The 24,410-nt window shown below is 46.8% G+C and overlaps 1 protein-coding gene and 1 long non-coding RNA gene across 4 annotated transcripts in view; one reads left to right on the top strand and one right to left on the bottom strand.

Annotated features, from left to right (window-relative positions):
• Window positions 1-24,410, top strand: part of LOC146425541 (uncharacterized) — a 384,874-nt gene that overhangs the window by 105,402 nt on the left and 255,062 nt on the right. The window lies entirely within an intron of this gene.
• LOC146425546 (DDB1- and CUL4-associated factor 12-like) overlaps window positions 1-24,410 on the bottom strand; it is a 79,005-nt gene that overhangs the window by 27,846 nt on the left and 26,749 nt on the right. For all 3 annotated transcript variants that reach the window (XM_085041635.1, XM_085041636.1, XM_085041637.1), the window contains exons 3-5: window positions 3,393-3,599; window positions 2,063-2,123; window positions 183-376 (exon numbers count right to left, since the gene is read on the bottom strand). In XM_085041635.1, coding sequence (XP_084897761.1) covers window positions 183-376; window positions 2,063-2,123; window positions 3,393-3,599 — 462 coding nt within the window. The remainder of the gene's footprint in view (window positions 1-182; window positions 377-2,062; window positions 2,124-3,392; window positions 3,600-24,410) is intronic.

Genomic DNA, 24,410 nt, shown 5'->3' with positions numbered 1-24,410 from the left:
ATTATGAAAAACAAACAAACAAACAAAAAACAAAAAAGAGTTAGTTTCTGTATTAGAGATGTCCTTACAAACTCACACTCCAGGTTGCTTCTCCAGTATATTTGATTTAGATTATTTTTTTTTCCCCCAAATACATATGGACAGTTTTAGGACTACTTAACTGTCTTGCTTATCTTACTGACCTTGTTCTTATTGTTGAAAGCCAATGCTCGGACTTTGCAGTTGTCAGGATTGGTGTTCTCCTTAGGGATATCCTTCAGAGCTCTGTGTGTTATGTGGGCATAGACAGGAACTTGAGAGAGATTATTCCTGGCATCACTTTTGGACAACACATCCTCTGTGACTTCCCAGAGACCCATTGAACCATCCCGGGAACCTGAATACATAAGTCCATAACAGTATTTCACATATACATAATTCCCTTTTTTAAAAAATGAACTGCAATAAACAACAAGGTCTTAAAGAGAGGATACTTTAGATTAATTTAATCTAACTGAACACATTGTTGGTGCCTATGTATTAATTATTATTAACAAAATCATGATTTTACTGAGCTGTTAAGTTCATAACATTGTGAACTTATTGTCAACTGGTTTGTCTATATGGTTTCCAAGCAGCTAGATTACCTCATCTGTTTTCAAACTGATTAGGATGCATCAAAACACCACCATCCTGTACAACAATCACCATTAGAGATTCACATGTAGAATAAACTCAGAGGCAACTGAATAGCCTACGTGTTCAGCCTGGGTGTGGCTTACCAAGGCCAAGATTGACAGTCTGTTGAACCAATACAAAAACCTCCAGAAAAACTCAGTTGGGTTTATACCAATTTTAGATAGTTTGATTTCTGACAGTATGTTTATGCATATGTACACACACATTAGTTAACTGAACAGAAACATATATTTAAAACCACAATTTGCACCAATTTAAATAAAATCTATTTAATTTTTTTTTAACTCATTCAACCTCTTGTTTAAAGAATGTAACACAGGAACTGAGGTCAAACAAGCAAGAACTCATTTTATTTTTCTACTGAATTTGAAGATATTAATACAAAATAGGAATCAGTAAGAGCAACAATAGTGGATGAAGAAAGCCAAATGTCCTTTGGTTCAAAGATCAACAAAGGCTTAATCCAAGGTCCTATAGCCATCCCTTTTGGTGTTTAGGCAACTCACTTCCATCTAAGTCAGCTCTGATAGATTTGACATGTACCTCCATTTCTTCCCTACACAATGTGACTTAATGGGGTCTTTTAATGCAGATATTTAGCTTAGAGAATTACAAGGATCAACTCAAGGATTAGCTTTTGTTTTTTTAATATTATTGAATTATCAATTGAAGCATTTGATTTTTATATGAGACTGTTAGGATTTTCTGTCACCTGCAGTTTGACGCCTCCTTGTATGGAATACTAAACCCTCTCAGCACAGAAAGACAGTAAACTAATACATGAATTCAACAGCATATTGCTGCCTTTACCCAAGTTAAGTAATACTTTATGAAGTTACACTGATTATCCAACTACACTGGCTAAAAAGTCAGTAACTGACCTTTTCTATTACAACCTTCTGTATTAATTACCATAGTATGCATGCATACACACACACACACACACACAACTTTACTGATAGCTTGATAAAACAAACTGAGTTTTCATTAATCAGTCTTTCATAGGATTTCGGGAAACCAGTACTGTTCAGCTGTATTCAAAGTTATTAACTGACAACCAATACTCCACTTGAAATTATTCTTGTATAGAATCCTTCCCTTGAACCTAATGTGTTTAGACACCCTCTCTTGGCAACAGCTACTGTAAAGACAGCAGTATTCCCTCTAATACTAGGGAAAAAAAAGTATAATCTAGGCCAGGGTTCTACCAATAAAAATTTTTTTTAAAAAAAGCAAAGCACTGTACTAAGACCAAGAATGGTTTAAAATAGGCAAAGTAGTTGAAAGTGGTTTCAAATGCCTTCTAAAGGTGCTTCCCTAAGACCTATCAAGTGCTGTACATCAGTATAAAATGCTGGGGGAAAAAATTAAAAATTAACTTTACCAGAAACAGCCATAGTATCACTTATCCATGCAATTGAAAATATCCAGTCCTTATGTCCATCCTAAAAGGAAAAAAAAAAAAAAAAAAGAGAAGAAAAACAAAGATAGATTTTCTGTGCCATTATATTCTACAGTGGTCTCAAGGCAGACAAAAAAAAAATCAAAGTGAAGAATACTTAAGTGCAAACTCAGAAAGACAGATCTATGCTAAAAATATACAAATAATATTCCAGTATCAAGCTGGAGCAGTTTAGGTACATAAGAGTAATTTTAACTTTTATTGATTTTTGACATGTATAATTAATAGAGAGCAATTAGGAGGTAGAAAAACACATCTCTGACCAAGGACAAATTATTCTCAATTCTAAGGACTTGGATTTTTTCCATTTTGAAAGCAGTGTTCTTTACTTTTATAAAGTAGCTGAATACTTTTATTTCCTCAAATGCACATTTCTAAAAGGAAACCAAAACATTATGTTTACAATATACGACCTACAGATTAATTTTTCAAGAATCTTTTACTCAGCAGGTGAGAAGTCTGTCTATAAACAAAAGACCATAAGGCTCTAGTTCTGTTTGAAAAGCTGCAGAGTCACAGTGGCACACAAATGAATAACAAGTCATGCAAATCTTCAGAGTCAAGCCTTTCTGCAGCTGGTTATCTGGTACTGCAGAAACTCTGACCTGAACTCTGCTATTGTAGTTAACGTCTATGTGAAGTCCTGAATCAAAAAGGAAAAATAAGAGTGAAGTGCTTACAGGACACCACTATACTAATTTCAGCTGTTTTCTTTTTAAGATTGGCTGTTTTAAAAAGGCCTCATGATTTTTCAAAAATAAAAACAGTACCAAAGTCTATTAAACTGCCACAAGCCACTGGGTTAGAACTAATCCTCAAAGACAAGTTCCACCTGTGAAATAATACATATATAAGCTGCACTAGAGAAGGGAAAGCCTTGAATCATCTTTACAACTTCTCAAAAGAGCCTTTTCACTAAAGCTAGTTTCAGAGATCATCACCACAATTAGACTTTAACAGTTAAGATTTTGTTACATTTTCAATGCTTAAAAGTAATCTGAAGTAGACCTGAATGAGGGTAAGGAAGAAGAAATCTGACTTAGAACCCTGAGAATCCTCTCATATATTTATGTACTCAATCATATTTAAGATATCTTGTCAAAAAAGACAACTTGATCAGGAATATTTTCAAGCTTTCAGAAATTCACTCTCTACTACAAAACTCCCAAATTTTAAACTTGCTCTGACCTTATGCACTTCAAAGTAGCAATTCTTGGGACAGAATAAGCTTTCCCCAAATACTCCCACTTACATCTCCCACACACACAGGATCAAGTGTAGGCAGACGATAAATTGCAAGACTGTTGGGGTTGTCTCCACCTGTGGCCAGAAAGGTCCTTGAGGGGTTGAGCTCAATGGCATGAATACCACATCCCTGCTGGTTCACCATGCCAGGTTCACGATCTTTCAGAATAGGAATCTTGGTAATTTGACCGGTCTGGACATCTATTACAAATAACTAGGGGGAAAAAGCAGATACAAGTCATTACCACACAGATAAGAAAACCAAGATGGTCAAATATCCTCCCTATTTTGAACTAACATTCTTTTAAATGTAGAATCCACAAATACTGCAAATATGGTTGAAAAATGCATATATTCCTTCCTAAAACAACTAAACTAAATAACAGTGGGTTTTACTTTAATCATCCATCCTTGTTTTGGCAAGGATAATGTTAACTGCCTTCTTAGTAGCTGGTACAGTCCTGTATGTTGGATTTAGTACAAGAATAATGTTAATAACATGCTGATGTTTTAGTTGTTGCTTGATAGTGCTTACTCTAAATTAAGGACTTCTCAGTTTTCCATTCTGTATCAGCGAGCAAGTGCACAAAAGGCTGTGAGGGAACATAGCCAGAACAGCTAACCCAAACTGGCCAAAGGGATATTCCATACCATAGAACACCATACTCAGTATATAAAGCAGGGGGTTCGGATTGGCTGAGAGCTGCCAATCACTGCCGCGGGAAGGGCTGGGCATGGGTCAGTGGGTGGTGATTGTATTGTACATCACTTCTGTTTCTTGGATTTTATTTCTCTTTTTCCTATTATAATAACAATATTTTACTTTATTTCAATTTCTAAACTGTTCTTATCTCAACCCACAGGTTTTACATTTTTTCCAATTTTCCTCCCCATCCATCCAGGGAAGGAAGTGGGGGGGAGCACGTGAGTGAACAGCTGTGTGGTACTTAGTTGGTAGTTGGGATTAAAGCACAACAGTCCTTTTTGGCAGCCAAAATGGGGCTCAAAGGGTTGAGACAATGACAGATCTGACCAGAGTTTGTTAAAATAAATTTCTTATAAGCATTATTTATATTAGTTTAATAGTTATGGGTCACAATGTTGATTTATTTACTCTCACAGTTGTTGCACTTGTTCTCAGAGTTGTGTTGTGTGACACTTTACTTGCAGTATGTGTTCCCTGTGGTGATGTTTATCATCCTTGAGGCCTGGACCAAGGTTAATGTTTTGTTGTACTTCGTAATACTGGCCTATGATATGATAGAACTGCTGGTTGTGAAACTAACCTGGTATGTGTCCTCAGCATTGTCATCCTATCTGTACTTCGGGAGCCATCTATTGGGAACTATTAACAGTTACATCTTCTGCCTTTTCTCCTTGAATACATCTTCCAACAACCAACCAACCTTCCTTCCTTCCTTCCTTCCTTCCTTCCTTCCTTCCTTCCTTCCTTCCTTCCTTCCTTCCTTCCTTCCTTCCTTCCTTCTCCTCCAGGAGGATTACAGTAGCATTTGAGAATTTTAAAGATTTTGAATATCCTTTCAATACCCTTAAAACCAACCTGGTCCTTCCGCTAGGAGCTAGCATGTTGATGCATATGGTTCAGGTCTTCTTTCAGATTAAACAACTATTTAAGAACATCACCCAGAGATTTGCCCTGAGGCTGAATAGTTCTGACTGGCAGGGTGTGTGGGATAGTATGGGCAAGTGCCTAGGACGGTGGGTACCTCCAATGTTTTTGAACCTCACCCCTGAACAAGTGCAGAATTCAGAAAAACCAGTAAAATATTTGGAAAAGGTATGCTGTTATCCTGGCAATTCCAGAGACACAAATCAGTACAACATGCTGGGGCCTGACCCAGGCCAATCGAGTCCTTTTCAACATGAGTCAGCACCCTCAAGAAGAAAAGAAAGTCTCTGAACCCAATGTCAAAATGACAGGCCCTGCAGCTACTCCAACCCTGGTGACAGACACTGCAGCAGAACCAGAGAACCAACCTGAGCCAGTACCAGTTGCTCCTGTACACAAGAAATGGACCCACACACAAAAAAAAAAAAATCTCGTTTAGTAAACGAAAATAAAGCAGGGACATCACAGGAACAGGAGGAAGAGGCAGAATGAGATCAAGAGCTAACCACTTGATTCCTATCCCTGAGTGAGCTGCAGGATAGACAAAAATATTTCAGCCATCTTGCAGGTGAGCACATTTTCACCTGGCTGTTCCAATGCTGGGATAACAGGGCTAGCAGTTTGGAATTAGAGGGTAGGGAAGTCAAGTAGCTGGGATTACTTTCTAGGGAAGGGGGCATTGACAAGGCAACTGGAAGAGGAACACAAGTCTTTAGCCTTTGGAGGCAACTCCTGCCAATCACGAAAGAAAGGTACCTCTACAAGGAAGATATTAGTCACTGAGATCTTGCAGACTCCCCAGGAACAAAGAGAAACTCAAAATGGCGGAGAAACCCTGTCCCCAAGATGGTGCCCTCCAGAGATGACTGCATGGCTCAAAAGACAAAGGGAAAATGGCAGACAAACCCTCCCCTCCAAGATGGCATCCTCTGCAGATGACTGTGTGTGGAGAGGCAAAAGGAAAATGACAAACGAATCCTGCTTGGCCTAATCTTCCCCCTGGAAAAAAAAATGGGAAGGTAGGAGCTTACGAAGCAATTCTGGTGGCAGATGGGAAGTGCTGGCATTGCCTGGGGAGCTTGGGCCCTGCAGTGTCAGCCTCCCTATTTCATTTTGGTGACTGTAGCGTGCATGTGTGTATGAGGTCAGTACTGCCGCTCACAGCCTCCTTCTTCCACCTGCTGGACTATGCTGGTGTTGGTGCTGCTGTTTCCAAGCCCTTGATGTGTTGTTTGGGGGAAGAATGGTCTCCCCAAGCACTGAAAACAGCACCCTCCAGCCCCTACAGGCTCTGGCTCTGTGCTGCTGACAGGTATTGAGAAATTCACTCTGAAACAGTTTTGTATTGCGAAATGTAGATGTCGAGTTGCTACTGTTGCCACTCGGATAACCTGCCTGAAGCAACCCCCTCAGGAAAAAAACAAGGGGAGCCTCCGCGGGCACTGTCTCAGCTCTCTCCCTGCAAGAATGAAAGGGAAAGAGCAAGAGCCAAGACAGCTCTGCCTGAGCAACTGTGCTGGTTTGAAAGTAAACCAGTGGGAGAAGTTAACCCCACACAAATACCTTGAGAGAGATTTCAGATCAGAGTTACAATTTAATAGAACGATTACAATAAATGCAATGATACAGAAAAACTGGCTTAAAGCCACAAAGAGTACAACCAGGCATCCTGTTAGTCAGGGTGGTGGTCGGAGTCCGATTAAGCAGTAGTTGCAGTCCTGTTGAAGTGATGGTTGCAGTCTTGTCAAAAGTGGTGGTCCTGTGGAAGGGCTGGTCCTCCTGTAGAAGTCTGGGTCCTCCTCTGGATCTGTCCAGTGGTGGTGTCCCAAGCCTCCAAACCTTGAGATTACATGCGGTCAGGTCAGGTGGTACCTCCTCCAGGGCAAGGAGTTTCACAATGGAATGATGTAGCCCTATGAGTCATAGGATATTTTTTGAGTCCCTGATGGTCGTTCCAGATGCCTATTCTGCTGGTGCCTATTCAGTTCATTATGGTCCGTTATCAGAGATGACCCCCTCAAGATGGGTGCTGCTGCTGCTTCCCTGGAGGAAGTTATCTCAGCTGAGTCATGGTGAAGATAAGGAAACACTACCCTGCCTCACAGGGTTTGCCTCGACTCATCTAAAACTCAGCTTGTAGCCTGAGGTGTTGGGTGTGCGCTGGGCAGCTACTGTGAATGGCCCATCATTACCAGTTCATCAGAAATTATGTAGATGGAAGTAGAATACACAGTTTGGTTAGACCCATATTGGCACCTGCAGCAGTGCAGAACCCGAAGGCAGCTCTCCCCTGCTGTGGGGGGGAGGGCTGCCCCAGAACCGGAACACGCAGGATGGTCATTCCATGGCCACGAGCTGTGGGGCTGGTCAGACGCGGTTCTTGTAGAAGCGTTGCAGGTTTAGAAAGGCAGCTGTTTGGTTCCTGGTCTCCATGGTGTTTTTATTGAGGAAAACAGGGGAGGAGTGGGGAGACTGGGGAGGGGGAAGGGAAGGCGAGGGAGGGTACAGGTTCCATATGAGTCCAGAACCAAAGAGGCCCGTTCCGGATGTGGCTGGGGATTTTATCTCTAGGGATGGGGGGCGGTCCTGACTCACATCCAGTCAGAAGGGGTCAGGGGGGCGGGGTCAGGGACAGGAAGGACACACGTTACAACAAATCCACTTTTTCTCTTATACAAAAGGAAAAAAAATTTTCTAGTTCAGAGTCTTTTGGAGCTGGTAGAAATTTCTTCAGTAGGGCTGGAGTTGAAGCTGGTTGGCTGAAATCAGGTGTATCTTGCTGCTCTGCTGTGCGACGGGGCTGTGCTGTCTGCAGTGCCCCCCCCAGCTTTGACGTGCAGGGAGAGGGGCAGAGCTTACACACAGCCGGAAAGAGACAGGGATTTTGGGAAAAGCAAATTTTTAGAGAGCATGGTAGAGGGGCTATTTGGGGAAGAAGAGGGTAGAAAAAAAGGGGGTGAGGAGTGATTTTTTAAGGGTGATGGTACAAGGGGGGAACTGGCAAGGCGCCTGAGAGAATCAGTAGCAACTCAGCGTCTTTTTTGACGGGATGCAGCCTTGTTAGTTACCTCCTTATCAGAATGGGAGGGAAGAAGGGACATGGGAAGGAGGAAAGGTATTAATAGGGGTAAACAAAACATACTGTAACTCGAAAAAGGGTTTTAACTAAAGAAAATACCTTTCTTTTTTGAGGATTGGGCGGAGAGGGCCTTTTCCGGAAGCCCTCTCTAGCCCAATTCTCAAAATGCAACACTTGTTAATCTGTCTAAGGTTAAAATAAAAAAGAATGAGCTGGGTTTTAAAACAGAGCCCTACACCCTGCCGTGTTCTATGACTCAACCATTCACACCTCTGCACCCCCTCCCCTGGGGGGTGCCTTCAGCCATTCACACGTTTCCCACCCCCTCCCCTGGGGGGTGCCTCCAAATCACATTCATACAAACATTCACTCCTCCTCTGCTGCAAACTACACCTTTAGCAGAGGTCCAGGGTCGGAAAATTTCCCTGAATAGGCACTGTAGGCGCTATCGGCTCACCCCCAGAGCCTCTCTTACTCTTGGGTAGACTTTTGCCGACTGACAAGACTGGTCACCGCTTTCCGGTCCCTTGCAGTCCTCTTCGTCACTGTTTTATCCTCAGCAACTCAATACAGACTTCACAAGCTTTCTACAAGTCCCTTCAGGGTCCTCTTCTTGGGACTCGCCTGTGTCTTTACAGAGTCTCACAGCTCGCGGCCACCGCGTGTGCTGCACAGCAGAGATGGTGTTTGGCTGTGCAGAGTTGGTCTCGCCGGGGAGGGGCGCCCGCGACACAAAATGGCGGCTCACAAGATGGCGGCGCCCATGTGCGGGCCACGCGGCCAGGGTGGTCTCCGTCTGCAGCGCAGGCAGCGTCCCGCCGCGTCGGCGGCTCCCTGCCGTGCGTTCGCCGCTCCGCCGCAGCCCCGCGCGGGCTGGCGGGGAGGCGTGGGCCCCGCGGGCCGGCGGCCAGCTCGGCCCGGCCCGGCCTGGCCTTTCGGGCCGGCCCGGCGTGGCCGTGCCACCGGCCCCGCCGTTCCCCGAGCGCCGCTGGCTCCCGCCGCCCCCCAGCTCCCGCGGGCTCCGCTGCTCCCCGGCATGTCTAGGCAAGTTCTTACCGCTGCCCGCATTCTCCACCAATTGCAGCAGTGCAAAACCTGAAGGCAGCTCTCCCCTGCTGCGGGGGGGAGGGCTGCCCCAGAACCGGAACACGCAGGATGGTCATTCCATGGCCACGAGCTGTGGGGCTGGTCAGACGCGGTCCTTGTAGAAGCGTTGCAGGTTTAGAAAGGCAGCTGTTTGGTTCCTGGTCTCCATGGTGTTTTTATTGAGGAAAACAGGGGAGGAGTGGGGAGACTGGGGAGGGGGAAGGGAAGGCGAGGGAGGGTACAGGTTCCATATGAGTCCAGAACCAAAGAGGCCCGTTCCGGATGTGGCTGGGGTTTTTATCTCTAGGGATGGGGGGCGGTCCTGACTCACATCCAGTCAGAAGGGGTCAGGGGGGCGGGGTCAGGGACAGGAAGGACACACGTTACAACAGGCACCCTTTTTCCTGTAACAACATTATCCATTCCTTATTCTACACCACCTGCATCACGCCCAAATCAATACCCCTCTTTAACTATATACTTATATATATGCAGTGAAACATTACAGACAGTTCTCACTCAAAATTAGGTCCCTTTGAGGTATACAATGGGTTTCACCATCTTTCTGCATTACCCACCAAGTGTAACCAGGTCTTGGAGCAAAAACAATCCCACAGATGTGTTTGCCTTTGCCTGAGGTGGGACTAATCCAAACAGTCTTTCCTAAAATACATCTCACATGTACCACAGGGATTTCATCTACAGTATGCAAGGGTTCTGACTTGGCAGGACCAGCTTGATTGTTGAAACCTCAGGTGCTGACCTTTGCTAAATGCAGCTCCCAATATTTGAAGGCCCCCCTGCCCAGTGGCTTCAAGGTGGTTTTCAGCAGTCCATTGCACTGTTCAATTTTCCCGGCAGCTGGTGCATGATAGGGAATATGGTACACCCACTCAATACTGTACTATCTGGCCCAGGTGTCTATGAGGCTGTTTTTGAAATGAGTCCCATTGTCTGACCCAAATCTCTTGGGGGTACCGTGTCTTGGCAGGACTTGCTTTTCCAGGCACAGGATGGAATTCCGGAAAGTGACGTGAGGCACGGGGTATCTACCCAGCCATCCAGTGGTTGCTTCTACAATGGTCACCACATAGCGCTTGCCTTGGTGAGTTTGGGGAAGTGTGATGTAGTCAATGTGCCATGCTTCCCCATACCTATATTTTGACCACTGTTCTCCATACCATAGAGGCTTCACCTGTTTGGCCCGCTTGATCACAGCATGTCTTGCAGTTATGGATGATCTGTGAGATACTGTCCATGGTTAAGTCCACCCCTCGGTCACAAACTTATTGGTATGTTGCATCTCTTCCCTGATGACCGGAGGCATTGTGGGCCCAAGGAGCTAGAAATAATTCTTCCTTGTGCTGCCAGTCCAGATTTACCTGAGATACTTTCACCTTGGCAGCTCGATCCACCTGTTCATTGTTACAGAGTTCTTCATTGGCTCAACTCTTGGGTACATGTGCATCTACATGACAGACCTTCACAGTCAGCTTCTCTACTCAGGCAGTGATGTCTTGCCATATCTCAGCAGCCCAGATGGGTTTCCCTCTGTGCTGCCAGTTGGCCTTTCTCCAGTGATCCAGCCACCACCACAGAGCATTAGCTACCATCCACAAGTCAGTGTATAGATATTCTCGTTCACTTCTCTCGTTCAGCGATATCCAGAGCCAACTGAATGACTTTCAGCTCTGCAACCTGACTTGATCTGTCTTGTCCTTTGGTAGCTTCTGCTACTCGCCGTGTGGGGCTCCATACAGCAGCTTTCCATTTCCGGTTTGTCCCTACAATTCGGCAGGAACCATCAGTGAAGAGGGAGTATCACTTTTCATTTTCTGGTAGTTGATTATATCGTGGGGCGTCCTCAGCACGTGTCACTGCCCCGGATTAATGATAAAATTCTCTAGGTGGAGAACGCTCCGAACAAACGCCTCCTCCGAGAGCCAAGGGCTCTGACACCCCCTCCCCCACCCACAACAGAATTTCTTAGATGGAAGTGAAGAAAAAACTATTTATTTAACAAAACTACGCAGAGTGCCCTGCAAGGCACAGGGGAAGGGAAAACAGGGGAAAAGGAGTTATTAAACCTGATTAAAAAGCTGGTAAATTTTAGTGTCCTTTTCCTCAGACATAGTTTCTCCTCTCTGGGCCCGCCTGGGGGGGGGGGCTGGGCGGAGTTGCTCCAGTAGCTCCTGGGAGCTCTGCTGTCCTCTGGGCCCCCTTGGGTTTTCTGGGTGACAAAGCAGATCGAAGAAAAGGGTTCAAACAGAAAAAAAAATTATGAAAAAGAAGAAGAAAAAAAACCCACAGGAACAGAGCTGGCAACTTCGACAACTGTCGCAGTCGCAGTCTCCGGAGAGAGAATCCTCCTTCTCCCCCTCCTTGCTCCCCCGCAGCAAGGCTTGGGGAAAAAGTTTTCAAAACAACCCGTGCTTCTCTCCGCTGCTGAGTGTAGTTAAAGCCACAGGACCACATTTCTGAGCATATAAGCTAACGATGGGGAATAAAGGGTTATTATAACATCACTCCAAGACAGTCACCTGCTCCTCTTCTTTGGAAGATAGTCCAAAACTCTCACCTTTGGGCCAGTTTGTTATGATTTCCAAAATCCCAGGGCAATTAGGAGTTCCTATCTGGGCTTGCTGTGTGATCAGAGCGATCTACTTGCTCCATATGGCATTGGTGGCGTGTAGAACGAGTCTTCCCTTTGAACATCCAGCCCAACATTGGTAGTTGGGGTGCCAGAAGCAGCTGTGCTTCAGTGCCAATTACTTCTGAGGCAGCTCAAATCCCTTCATAGGCCGCAAGAATCTCTTTCTCAGTTAGGGTATAGCTGGCCTCAGATCCTTTGTATCCCCAACTCCAGAACCCCAGTGGTTGTCCTTGGGTCTCACCAGGTCCCTTCTGCCAGAGGCTCCAGGAAGGACCATTCTCTTTGGTTGTGGTGTAGAGCATGTTCTTCATATCTTGCCCTGTCCTAAATGGCCCAAGGGCCACTGCATGGGCAATCTTCTGTTTAATTTGTTCAAAAGCTTGTTGTTGTTCAGACCCCCACTGGAAATTGTTTTTCTTTCATGTCATGAGGTAGAGAGGGCTTACAGTAGTACTGTACTCTGGGATATGCATTCTCTAAAAGCCCAAAGCACTTAGGAAAGCCCGTATTTCTTTCTTGTTGGTCAGTGGGGACATAGCTGTTATTTAGTTAATCACTACTGTTGGAATCTGGTGATGTCCATCATACCATTTTATGCCTAGAAACTGAATTTCTTGAGCAGGTCACTTCACCTTACTTCATTTAATGGAAAAACCAGCCTTCAGGAGAATCTGGATTATCTTCTCCTTTCTCAAATACTTCCCCTGTTGTGTTCCTCCATTTGATGATGTCTTCAATGTACTGCAGATGCTCCAGAGCCTCACCCTTTTCCCATGCAGTCTGGATCAGTCCATGGCATTTAGTGGGGCTCTGTTCCACCCTTGGGGCAGTCGGTTCCAGGTGTACTGGATGACCTTCCAGGTGAAAGCAAACTGTGGCCTGCACTCAGCTGCCAAAGGAATGGAGAAAAATGCATTGACAATGTCAATGGTCGCATACCACTTTGCTGCCTTGGACTCCAGCTTGTACTGAAGCTCCAGAATGTTCGGCATAGCAGCACTCAGTCGTGGCATGACTTCATTCAGGCCACAGTAATCCACCATTGTTGCTGTTGAGCCGCTAGCAGAGAGAAGAATCTAGTTTTCAGTGGCAAGAAGGAAAGACCTTTATTGTTTTGATTTCATCATATATATAGAGTTTTCAAAGGTCACCCAGATTGGTCAGTCAGAAGCCTCCCCCTAGGCCTGATTGGCCAGGCCTGCACCGTCTAAGTCTTGGGACACTGTTTTTAATAACATCCAAACTTTATCTTTATTTATAAAACACAAAAGGAATTCTCATGGGAAAGACCTGTGCTAGCCACACACCATTAGTCTCCATTCTCCACTGGACTTACGCACAGGCCATATAGGGCTGTTAAAGGGTGAACCAGTCTTGCTGACTGCCCCTTAGCTCTCCAATTCACGAATCATCTTATGGATGGGAATCACAGAGTCTTGGTCAGTGTGGTATTGCCGACAGTGCACTGTTGCTGTGGCAATTGGTATCTGTTGTTCTTCAACCCTCAGCAGTCCCACAGCAGAAAGGTCCTCTGAGAGACCAGGCAAGGTATTCAGTTGTCTAATTTCCTCTGTCTCCAGAGCAGCCATCCACAAAGCCAGTAATGTCCCTTTGGGTCTTTGAAATACCCACCTGTGGCAGGACACCCCCCTCCCCCTTCTCTCTCTCTCTGACGGTCCCAGGAAATGGATGGCTCAGATTAGGTTGATAGCCTAAATCAACAGCTACCTGGTGCTGGCGACTGAAAGTCTGAAAAGACACTCCCCTGTGGAATGCAGGGAGAATGTGAGAAAAAAAAGCTCACGAAATCTTAGAAAGGTAGAAGCTTTCTACATGGATATAGAAGTGTGAAGTAAGCCTCTCCCCAGGTCTGGACGCAGCCCTGTGGTTACTTCCCGAGGGATTGAGTGAGGACGCTGATGTATCCCCAGCTCCAAAAACTGGATTTGGTGAGATCATTGAGTTTCCTAAATTGTATTATTCCGGCTAATTTATAGGTACCTTTCTTAACTTGCATTTCAGCTGGCTCAAGCAAGCATCTCTTAACTTGCATTATAGTTCAAGCAAGCATTTCTTGCATTTTTAACTATTTTTATAGTTCAAGCAAGGTTTTACCCCATAATTGCATTTTTAGCTATTATAGTGTTGCAATTATGCATTCATTGTGTGTCTATGTGTGTCGATCTGTTCTATGTTTGTATGTTTGTTATTTTCTGTGTCTAATAAATGGTATTTTTAGACTAATCGGCCAAATAACAAAGAATCTTGCGAACGGGACTAAGTCTTGGGGAACTAGCTATCTTAAACCCTGGCAAACTGCAAAACCACATAAATCTCCTCTCTCCCATGCAAGACACCACCCCTGAGATAGTCTATGCCAAGGATACACAAGGCCTTTGGACCACTCACAATGGGGTGTTTTTGCCATTCGTTCCCAGACAAGCTCACTTCAGCTTCCAGTACAATGAGCTGTTCTGTCACCCCAGAAATAGAAATAGATTCCACCCGTACATATCTCAATGGCATTCAGGGTACACTGAACACCAGTGTAAACCAAAGCCATATACCTTTGTGGGTCTGACATGCCAGGCCATTGGATCCACACAAATTGCCACTTTCCTCTACCCGGCTAGAGGCAGGGCCCCTCTAATTCTAGTCATGGTACTGTAAGAGCCTGATAATAAGAGAAAGGCTTCAAAAATGCTTCATCATTATATCTGCTTATCATAATCATACTTGAACACCTGAAGACTACGTGCAGGATGGACAGCGAGTAGCCTGCCTTGAGGCCCATAAAAAGGAAGGCAAAACCAGTGCAAAAGTGTGGAGGGGAAAGCAAAGGGCAGAATCCCTGACCTTTGCCTTCCCCCCCCACCCCCCACCATCACCTGCTGCCTGACACCCTGAGCCCTCCAGGAGCCGACACTGCCTGCTTGAGAGAAACCACCCCTGATCCTGCATCCATGGACCGAAATCATGAGTGAGTTGTGGAACCCCTACCCTTGCTCCTGCATTTTGTGGTGAGAGCACCGTGAGTCCCCCGAAGTTTGGCTGCAGAAACCGGGCACTGCTTCGCTCCCCCCCACCTCGCAGCAGCAACAAAGGTAGCAACAATGTGGTGGTGAACTATCCTATGCTTTTTAAAGTAACCTCAGCTTTTCTTTCCAACTTTTTTCTGCTTTTCCCTTTCTTTCTCCTTGCCTCTCTTATTAAATAAAAATATATAGATGTCGCTGTTGAGCAGCTAGCAGAGTAATGAATGCATCGGTTCTCAGTGGCAAGAAGGAATGACCTTTATTGTTTTGATTTCATCACATTTATAGAGTTCTCAAAAGTCACCCAGATTGGTTAGTCAGAAGCCTTCCCCCAGGCCTGATTGGCCAGGCCTGCACTGTCCAAGTTCTGGGACACTGTTCCAAAACATCCAAACTTTATCTTTATTTACAAAAACACAAGAAAACTTCCCATGGGAAAAACTGTGCTAGCCACATATATCAATTTTTTTGCATCAACATTTAATCTCATTTGGTTTTTATCTCTTTTTTGGATATATTTTGAACCTTCAAAGTTCTTTCTGTTTTATACACAAAGACCTAGTTTTCTCTGCTCCTCTGTGTTTAAACTGGATCATAACATTTTACTGGGGTCGTCAGCAGGATTCCCTTGAAACGAGAGTGTTGATTCAAAAAAATTAATGAAGAACTAATATTTATGATCGATAATTTTCTTTAAGTGTTTGTTTGTCTGTTTGTTTTTAAGTAAAGTGCACATTGGAACTTTGAGAATTGTAACTTTGTGTCGGGGGTTGAGAATTTCTTCCCATTCCTGTTACTAAGCAACAAATAGTTAGATGTTTAGAGCGATCAAGTCTTTTGTAAAAGACAAAAGCTGGGCTTTGGGCAGGGCACGGTAAGGGAAGAGGCAGCCTTGGGAACAGTCTCTCGTGGTTCGGACGCTGAGAGGAGAGGCTGCTCTTTTGCTGCTCTTCGCCTTGGACCAGTGCGGATCCAGCTGTGCCCTGTTTCTTTCCTCTTCTCCTGGCTGGGTGAGCTTTGATTCAACTTTTCTCCTCACGGGGAAGGGCATGTTTTCCCCCCCCCCAGGCTGCGTTCCCTCGTGGCTGCTGCCGGGAGAGTCCCGCGGCCCCTGTTGTGACTGCAGAAATTCTCGCTGGCCGGAGAGAGCCAGCGCCCGCTCCTGCTGCCCTGCTTTCTCGCTGCTACGAGCTGTTCCGCTGCCCTGCGTGTTTCTCAGCCTGTCCGCCGTTGCGGCTACCAGACGCTGACCTGACCCTGCGCCACAGCGCCACCTGCAGCCGCTCGGGAGTCATCGCGCCTGCCCTGCCCGGCCGGGAGCTCAACAGCGCCCCTGCTGCTTGCAACCGTGATTGCACCACATGGGAGAAGGCTCAGCAGCTCACAAGTTATCTGCTGTTTGGTTTTCTGGTTCTAGTTGTGGTTTGCTATTATTGTTATTGTTTGTTTATAGATACTAGTAAAGAACTGATACTCCTTTTTCCCATACCTTTGCCTGAAAGCCCTTGATTTACAAAATTAAATAATTCGGAGGGAAGAGGGGAAGGAAAATCACATCCTCTGCTCTAGGGGAGGGTTCAACCTCTCTTGGCAGACACCTGTCTTTCAAACCAAGACAGATCTTGGCGCCCAACGTGGGGCCCGAGGGCATTGGAAGGAAAAGGAATAACAGTTTCTGTGAGACCTATCTTAGTGTGGTGAACATGAAAACCTCATTAAGTGGTACTATGTTGAGTATACCCTGGTTTGGTTGGCACATAATTGTGACCACATTTTTCCCATTTGCAGCTCCCTACCTGAACATGGGTCCTATAACTAAGGTTATTGTGGCTGTCATCCAGTTTGCACAATGGGCCAATAGGGTGAAGAACTTCTGGATCTTTCAGTTCATTTTAACGGCAGGCACATGGTTACAGTTTTTTGACACCATTAGTACATGTTTTTGGAGTTTGTTTGGTAATGGTACCTTTTGTGAGGAGATAACACCAGGAGAAGGTTTTTCTCAACCTTTTATTCATTACTTTGGGCCTACCCAACTAATGCTCGAAAGGTTTGGAAACTCTCTAAATGCTTATGATATCATACAGTGGCTGATGCTGCTGTGGCTGATAGGTCTATCCTACTTTGCATTCCGGGATAAGGTGAAAATTCCCTGGGTAACCATTCCAACACCTGTGCCAGGGAATAGGGATGCAGCCACAGAGCCCAAGGCTGTCCCAGAGCCTGGGGATACCCCACAGCCTGACCCTGTCCAACAGCCTGCCTCAGAAACAAACCGTCCAGAATGGGTGGGGGTGCTAGTGGAGGAGATGATACACAGAATACACCAGCTGCTGAAGGAATACATCTCCCTAGCAGGTGTAAAACCCTCTCCTCGCCCCAAAAGGAAAGAGTCTGATGGTGTAGCAGTGGAACCCACAGATGTTATGACCATCCAGGCTCCAGCTGGATCCCAAGAGCAGCCACAGCCAGCAGCAGTTGCCCCTCTGGTGCGTACAAAGACCAAATCAGTACGCCCAGTTAATGATGATGGGGAGCCATTGCCCTCACAACCAGCAGTGGAATCTGAGCCCATAATCATCACTGAGTCCTTCCACTTCGATACTCTCCGTAAGCTGCGAGACGATGTTAAGAGACGGGCGCACGAAGCTTTCCTAACCTGGTTACTTCGGGTTTGGGACCTTATGGGCCCAGGAGTGCAGCTGGATAATAATGAAGCAAGGAATTTGGGACCCTTGGCCCAAGACCCGGCTGTTGACAAAGTGTTCGCGAGGGAGACAGGGCCCCTTTTTCTCTGGGAGAGGCTTTTAATGGGTGTAAGAGAGAAGTTTGACAACAGAGACAGAATGCAGGATCCCCACCGTAAATTGACCTGGAAGACCATTGAGGAAGGGATCCAACGGCTGAAAGAAGCAGCCATAATGGAGGTGCTCTTTGGGGGGGATGGACAGCACGAAAATGACCCTGATAAGGTCAGGTGCACCAGGCAAATGTTGTGGAGCCTTGCAAGGCGAAGGCCAGAGCATCATGCCACCTTCCTTGCAACTATTAATGTTGATGGCAATCGAGAGACGGTGGGTTCAATAGTTGACAGGCTCAGGTATTATGCAAGCGTGATCAGTGACCCGATGCAGGCTCAGGTCTCTGCTGTGGTTAAAGACCTCAGGGAGGAGATCAAAGAGGAGATGAAGGACCTGAGGGAGGAGATTAGGGACGAGATGAGGAGGATCAATGTGGCACCAGTGAGAGTCACAGGCCCCAATACCAGAGCCCGACATCCCCCAACTAGGGAGAGAGGGTACACCCCACGAGCTGAGTTGTGGTTTTTTCTGCATGACCATGGGGAAGACATGAGGAGGTGGGATGGGAAGCCCACTACTGCCCTGGCAGCACGGGTGCGTCAGCTTAAGGAGGGAAACGCTGGCCGAGGGGGTTCTGCTAAAGCGAAGGTAGCCTCAGCTTCCCGTGGCCGACCTGCTAGGTATAATAGAAGGGAAGATGATGGGTCAGATCCCCTTGAAGGAACCTCTGGAATGTATGACCAGGAAGGGAATGATAACCAGTGCTAGAGGGGCCCTGCCTCTAGCCAGGTAGAGGTACGGGAAAACCGTGTTTTTTGGACTGTGTGGATTCGATGGCCTGGCACATCAGAGCCACAAAAATATGAAGCACTAGTTGATACAGGTGCGCAGTGTACCCTAATGCCATCGGGACTTGCGGGAGCAGAATCTATTTCTATTGCTGGGGTGACGGGGGGATCACAGCAGTTGACCCTGGTTGAAGCCGAGGTGAGCCTGACGGGGAGGGAGTGGCAAAAACATCCCATTGTGACTGGTCCAGAGGCTCCATGTATTCTTGGCATAGACTTCCTCCGTAACGGCTATTTCAAAGACCCGAAAGGACTCAAGTGGGCTTTTGGAATAGCTGCTGTCGAGGCAGAGGGCGTGAGGCAACTGAACACCTTGCCTGGACTATCAGAGAACCCTTCTGCAGTCGGACTTTTGAAGGTGGAGGACCAAAAAGTACCAATTGCCACCTCGACAGTGCACCGCCAGCAATACAGGACTAATTGAGATGCTGTGGTTCCCATCCACAAGATGATCCGTGAGCTGGAGAGCCAAGGGGTGGTCAGCAAGGCCCACTCATCCTTTAACAGCCCCATCTGGCCTGTGCGCAAATCTGACGGAGATTGGAGATTGACTGTGGACTATCGCGCCTTGAATGAGGTGACTCCACCTCTGAGTGCTGCTGTGCCAGACATGCTGGAGCTCCAGTATGAGCTAGAGTCCAAGGCAGCAAAGTGGTATGCCACTATTGACATTGCAAATGCATTTTTCTCCATTCCTCTGGCAGCAGAGTGTAGACCTCAGTTTGCTTTCACCTGGAGGGGCGTGCAGTATACCTGGAACCGACTGCCCCAGGGGTGGAAGCACAGTCCCACCATCTGCCATGGACTGATCCAGGCTGCTCTGGAAAAGGGTGAGGCTCCGGAACATCTGCAGTACATCGACGACATCATTGTGTGGGAGCACAGCTGAAGAAGTGTTTGAGAAAGGAGACAAAATCATCCAAATTCTCCTGGAAGCCGGTTTTGCCATCAAGAAGAGCAAAGTCAAAGGACCTGCCCAAGAGATCCAGTTCCTAGGAGTGAAGTGGCAAGATGGCCGACGTCAGATTCCTACCGAAGTCATCAACAAGATCACAGCGATGTCCCCACCAACCAACAAGAAGGAGACACAAGCCTTCCTAGGCGCCATAGGTTTCTGGAGGATGCATATCCCCGAGTACAGCCAGATTGTGAGTCCTCTCTACCTGGTGACCCGCAAGAAGAATGATTTCCACTGGGGCCCCAAACAGCAACAAGCCTTTGCTCAGATCAAGCAGGAGATCGCTCATGCAGTAGCCCTTGGCCCAGTCAAGACAGGACCAGAAGTGAAGAATGTGCTCTACTCTGCAGCCGGGGGCAATGGTCTGTCCTGGAGCCTGTGGCAGAAGGTGCCTGGCGAGACTCGAGAACGACCACTGGGATTCTGGAGCCGAAGTTACAGAGGGTCCGAAGCCAACTATACTCCCACCGAGAAGGAAATCCTAGCAGCCTATGAAGGAGTCCAAGCCGCCTCAGAGGTAGTTGGTACGGAAGCACAACTTCTCCTTGCACCCCGACTGCCAGTGCTGGGGTGGATGTTCAAGGGAAAGGTTCCATCAACCCACCATGCCACCGATGCCACGTGGAGCAAATGGATTGCTCTCATCACAAAGCGTGCCCGTATTGGAAACCCGAATCGCCCTGGGATCTTAGAAATAATTACAAATTGGCCCGAAGGTGAAGACTTTGGCCTCACGGATGAAGAGGAGCAGGAACAAGTGACTCGTGCAGAGGAAGCTCCACCTTACAACCAACTGCCACAAGATGAAACACGCTACACTCTGTTCACTGATGGTTCCTGTCGTATTGTGGGGGCAAATAGGAAGTGGAAAGCAGCTGTATGGAGCCCCACACAACGGGTCGCAGAGGCTACAGAAGGAGAGGGGGGATCGAGTCAACTTGCTGAACTCAAAGCTGTCCAGCTGGCCCTGAACATTGCTGAAAGAGAGAAGTGGCCAAAGCTTTACCTCTACACTGATTCATGGATGGTAGCCAATGCTCTATGGGGTTGGTTGGAAAGGTGGAAAAAAGCCAGCTGGCAGCGTAGAGGAAAACCAATCTGGGCTGCTGATGAATGGCGGGACATTGCCACTAGGGTGGAGAAACTACCTGTGAAAGTCCGTCATGTAGATGCCCATGTCCCCAAGAGCCGAGCTAATGAGGAACACCGAAACAATGAACAGGTGGATAAGGCTGCAAAGATAAAAGTGTCACAAATAGATTTGGATTGGCAACACAAGGGGGAGCTGTTCCTAGCTCGATGGGCCCATGATGCCTCTGGCCATCAGGGCAGAGATGCCACCTACAAGTGGGCACGAGACCGAGGGGTGGATCTAACCATGGACTGTATCTCCCAGGTAATCCATAACTGTGAGATGTGTGCTGCCATCAAGCAAGCCAAGCGGGTGAAACCCCTGTGGTATGGTGGAAGGTGGTCTAAATATAAGTATGGAGAGGCCTGGCAGATTGATTACATCACACTGCCTCAAACCCGCCATGGCAAGCGCTACGTGCTCACAATGGTAGAAGCCACCACGGGGTGGTTGGAAACCTACCCTGTGCCTCATGCCACTGCCCGTAACACCATCCTGGGCCTTGAAAACCAAGTCCTGTGGAGGCATGGTACCCCTGAGAGAATTGAGTCAGACAATGGGACTCATTTTAAAAATAGCCTCATAAACACCTGGGCTAGGGAACATGGCATTGAGTGGGTGTACCACATTCCTTATCATGCACCTGCTGCTGACAAAGTGGAGTGATGCAATGGTCTGCTAAAAACCACCTTGAAAACTTTAGGCAGGGGGACTTTTAAAGGTTGGGAACAGCATTTAGCCAAGGCCACCTGGCTAGTTAACACCCGAGGTTCCACCAACTGAGCTGGCCCTGCCCAATCTGAACCCCTGCAAACAGCAGACGGGGATAAAGTTCCATTGGTACACATGAGAGGCATGCTAGGGAAAACTGTTTGGATTGATTCTACCTCAGGCAAAGACAAACCCACCTGTGGGGTTGTTTTCGCTCAGGGACCAGGGTGTACCTGGTGGGTGATGCAAAAGGATGGAGAAGCACGATGCATACCTCAGGGAGACCATAGTTGGGGTTGAATTGCCCATAACACTGTGCCTGTATCCATATCTGTATGTATATATGTATATAATTAGAGTAATGCATGTGTGTATATAATTTAAATGTTTAAGCTCAATGTAACATGTTGGAATGGGAAAAATTCGGGGTGGATTATGTCGGGGGTTGAGAATTTCTTCCCATTCCTGTTACTAAGTGTCTTGGATTGATGATATGATAATCCTTTATCCCCTATCGTTGGCTTATATGCCCAAGAAAGAAAAAAATGTGTAAAAATGTGTGGTCCTGTCTCTTTAACTGCACCCAGCCGCAGAGAAAAACGCGGGTTGTTTTAAAAACATTTTCTCCAAGCCTCGCTCCGGGGGAGGATTCGTCGCCCGGCAGAGACTGCGTGCTGAACGGGGGTCGGAGTGAGCTCTGTTCCCGTTTTTTCCATTCTTCTTCTTTTTTCCTCGTTCGGACCCCTTCTCTTCGATCTGCTTTGCCACCCAGAGACCCAGGAGGGCCAAAAGACAGCAGAGCTCTCCAGAGAGCTCCACCCGGCCCCGGGTGGGGGGCGAGGAGGAGAAGGACTGCGTCTGAGAAAAGAACTTTTTAATCAGGTTGAATAACTGCCTTTCACCTTGTTTTTTCCCCTTCCCCTGTGCCTTGCAGGGCACTCTGCGTAGTTTTGTTAAATAAATAGTTTTTTTCTTCACTTCCATCTAAGAGGTTCTGTTGTGGGTGGGGGAGGGGGTGTCGGGGCCCTTCGCTCTCGGAGGAGAGAGTCTTATCATTAACCCGAGACACTAAGCAACAAATAGTTAGATGTTTAGAGCGATCAAGTCTTTTGTAAAAGACAAAAGCTGGGCTTTGGGCAGGGCACGGTAAGGGAAGAGGCAGCCTTGGGAACAGTCTCTCGTGGTTCGGACGCTGAGAGGAGAGGCTGCTCTTTTGCTGCTCTTCGCCTTGGGCCAGTGCGGATCCAGCTGTGCCCTGTTTCTTTCCTCTTCTCCTGGCTGGGTGAGCTTTGATTCAACTTTTCTCCTCACGGGGAAGGGCACGTTTTCCCCCCCCCCAGGCTGCGTTCCCTCGTGGCTGCTGCCGGGAGAGTCCCGCGGCCCCTGCTGTGACTGCAGAAATTCTCGCTGGCCGGAGAGAGAGAGCCGGCGCCCGCTCCTGCTGCCCTGCTTTCTCGCTGCTACGAGCTGTTCCGCTGCCCTGCGTGTTTCTCAGCCTGTCCGCCGTTGCTGCTACCGGACGCTGACCTGACCCTGCGCCACAGCGCCACCTGCAGCCGCTCGGGAGTCATCGCGCCTGCCCTGCCCGGCCGGGAGCTCAACAGCGCCCCTGCTGCTTGCAACCGTGATTGCACCACATGGGAGAAGGCTCAGCAGCTCACAAGTTATCTGCTGTTTGGTTTTCTGGTTCTAGTTGTGGTTTGCTATTATTGTTATTGTTTGTTTATAGATACTAGTAAAGAACTGATACTCCTTTTTCCCATACCTTTGCCTGAAAGCCCTTGATTTACAAAATTAAATAATTCGGAGGGAGGAGGGGAAGAAAAATCACATCCTCTGTTCGAGGGGAGGGTTCAACCTCTCTTGGCAGACACCTGTCTTTCAAACCAAGACACTTTGTTAAACACTAGGTGCTCTCGATGTGTAAGGAATAGGACCTTGGAGAATATTTTATAAGGGGCGTCCCTCGAGACAGACTACTCCGGTGTTAAGAAGTACCTTCCCAGGGAGAGGAGTGAGACTTTTGAAAATTAGCTGAGAGATAAATACCTATTATAGTATTGGCTTTTCGCAAATATCAAAATGGATGCTATGTGTATAATGTTAATTCTTATAGAAGTGGCTTTGTTATAAAGATATAGTTGTGTAATAATAACTAAATGACTTTATTTTTTGCAACTAACTTAGATATAGTGGTGAAATAGCTAATATAGTTGTTTTAGAATACTTATAGTTAACTTACAATAATTAAACCAACTGCCTAGTTGGATAACAGCCAAAGAGCAGGCGTGAGAAGGATCCCTGCCACTGACATTTCTATCAGTGACCGTCACCTGCTGGAACCACAAAACGGAGGGGAGATACATGACTCTTCAAAAGGACTGCACATACTCTAAAAAGGCAGATCAGAGGAGGGGCCATGCTAAAAGATTCCTGGAACATGCAAACCAGTTTGAGGAAATGTTTGAATATGCATAATTGTTTATGAATATGCATTTGGATGATGCAATAATGAAACTATGTAAAGGTTGTGCGCTGCAGTCACAGTGTGCTTTTGGCTAAGGGCCAAGCACCCAGCGCTGTTACTTTTGCTTTATTGTCTTTGTCCCCTATTGTCCTTTATTAAACTTTTTGTCCTAGGTTGCAATATAGATGTAGTTAAGTATTCTATTACCACCAGCTGTGGGCCGTTTGCTGCTTTCACCTGCTAATGACCCACCCTGCATGACAGGCAATGGGCCATCAGGGACCCACCGTGTGACTCATGGACTTATCTCATCCCATTGTGGGATACTCTGCCCAGGAGGGAGGAGCCAGGTGTTCCCACCTGGATATAACCTGGCCTTGGGACTGCCTGAGCTAGCCCTGTCTACTGGGTTCCCAGAGGACAAGAGCTACCACTGGATCTTCAGCTGGAGACTAGACCTTCACAGGATCACCGCTTCAACTGGACTACTTCAGTTGGACTGCTACCACCACCCCAACAGGGTGTTAGGTTGTATCTGACTTTGTCAGTGCTTTTCCTTGTATTATTTCACTTATTTTTAATTTCAGTCTTGACTTGTGATCTCCCACTGGTTTGTTTTCAAACC

The sequence above is a fragment of the Lichenostomus cassidix genome, chromosome W (assembly GCF_008360975.1).
Source record: "Lichenostomus cassidix isolate B80296 chromosome W, HeHo_3.0, whole genome shotgun sequence".
NCBI classification, from domain to species: domain Eukaryota; kingdom Metazoa; phylum Chordata; class Aves; order Passeriformes; family Meliphagidae; genus Lichenostomus; species Lichenostomus cassidix.
Note: the sequence above shows the minus strand (reverse complement) of the source record. Positions and strands in the feature narration are given on the sequence as shown.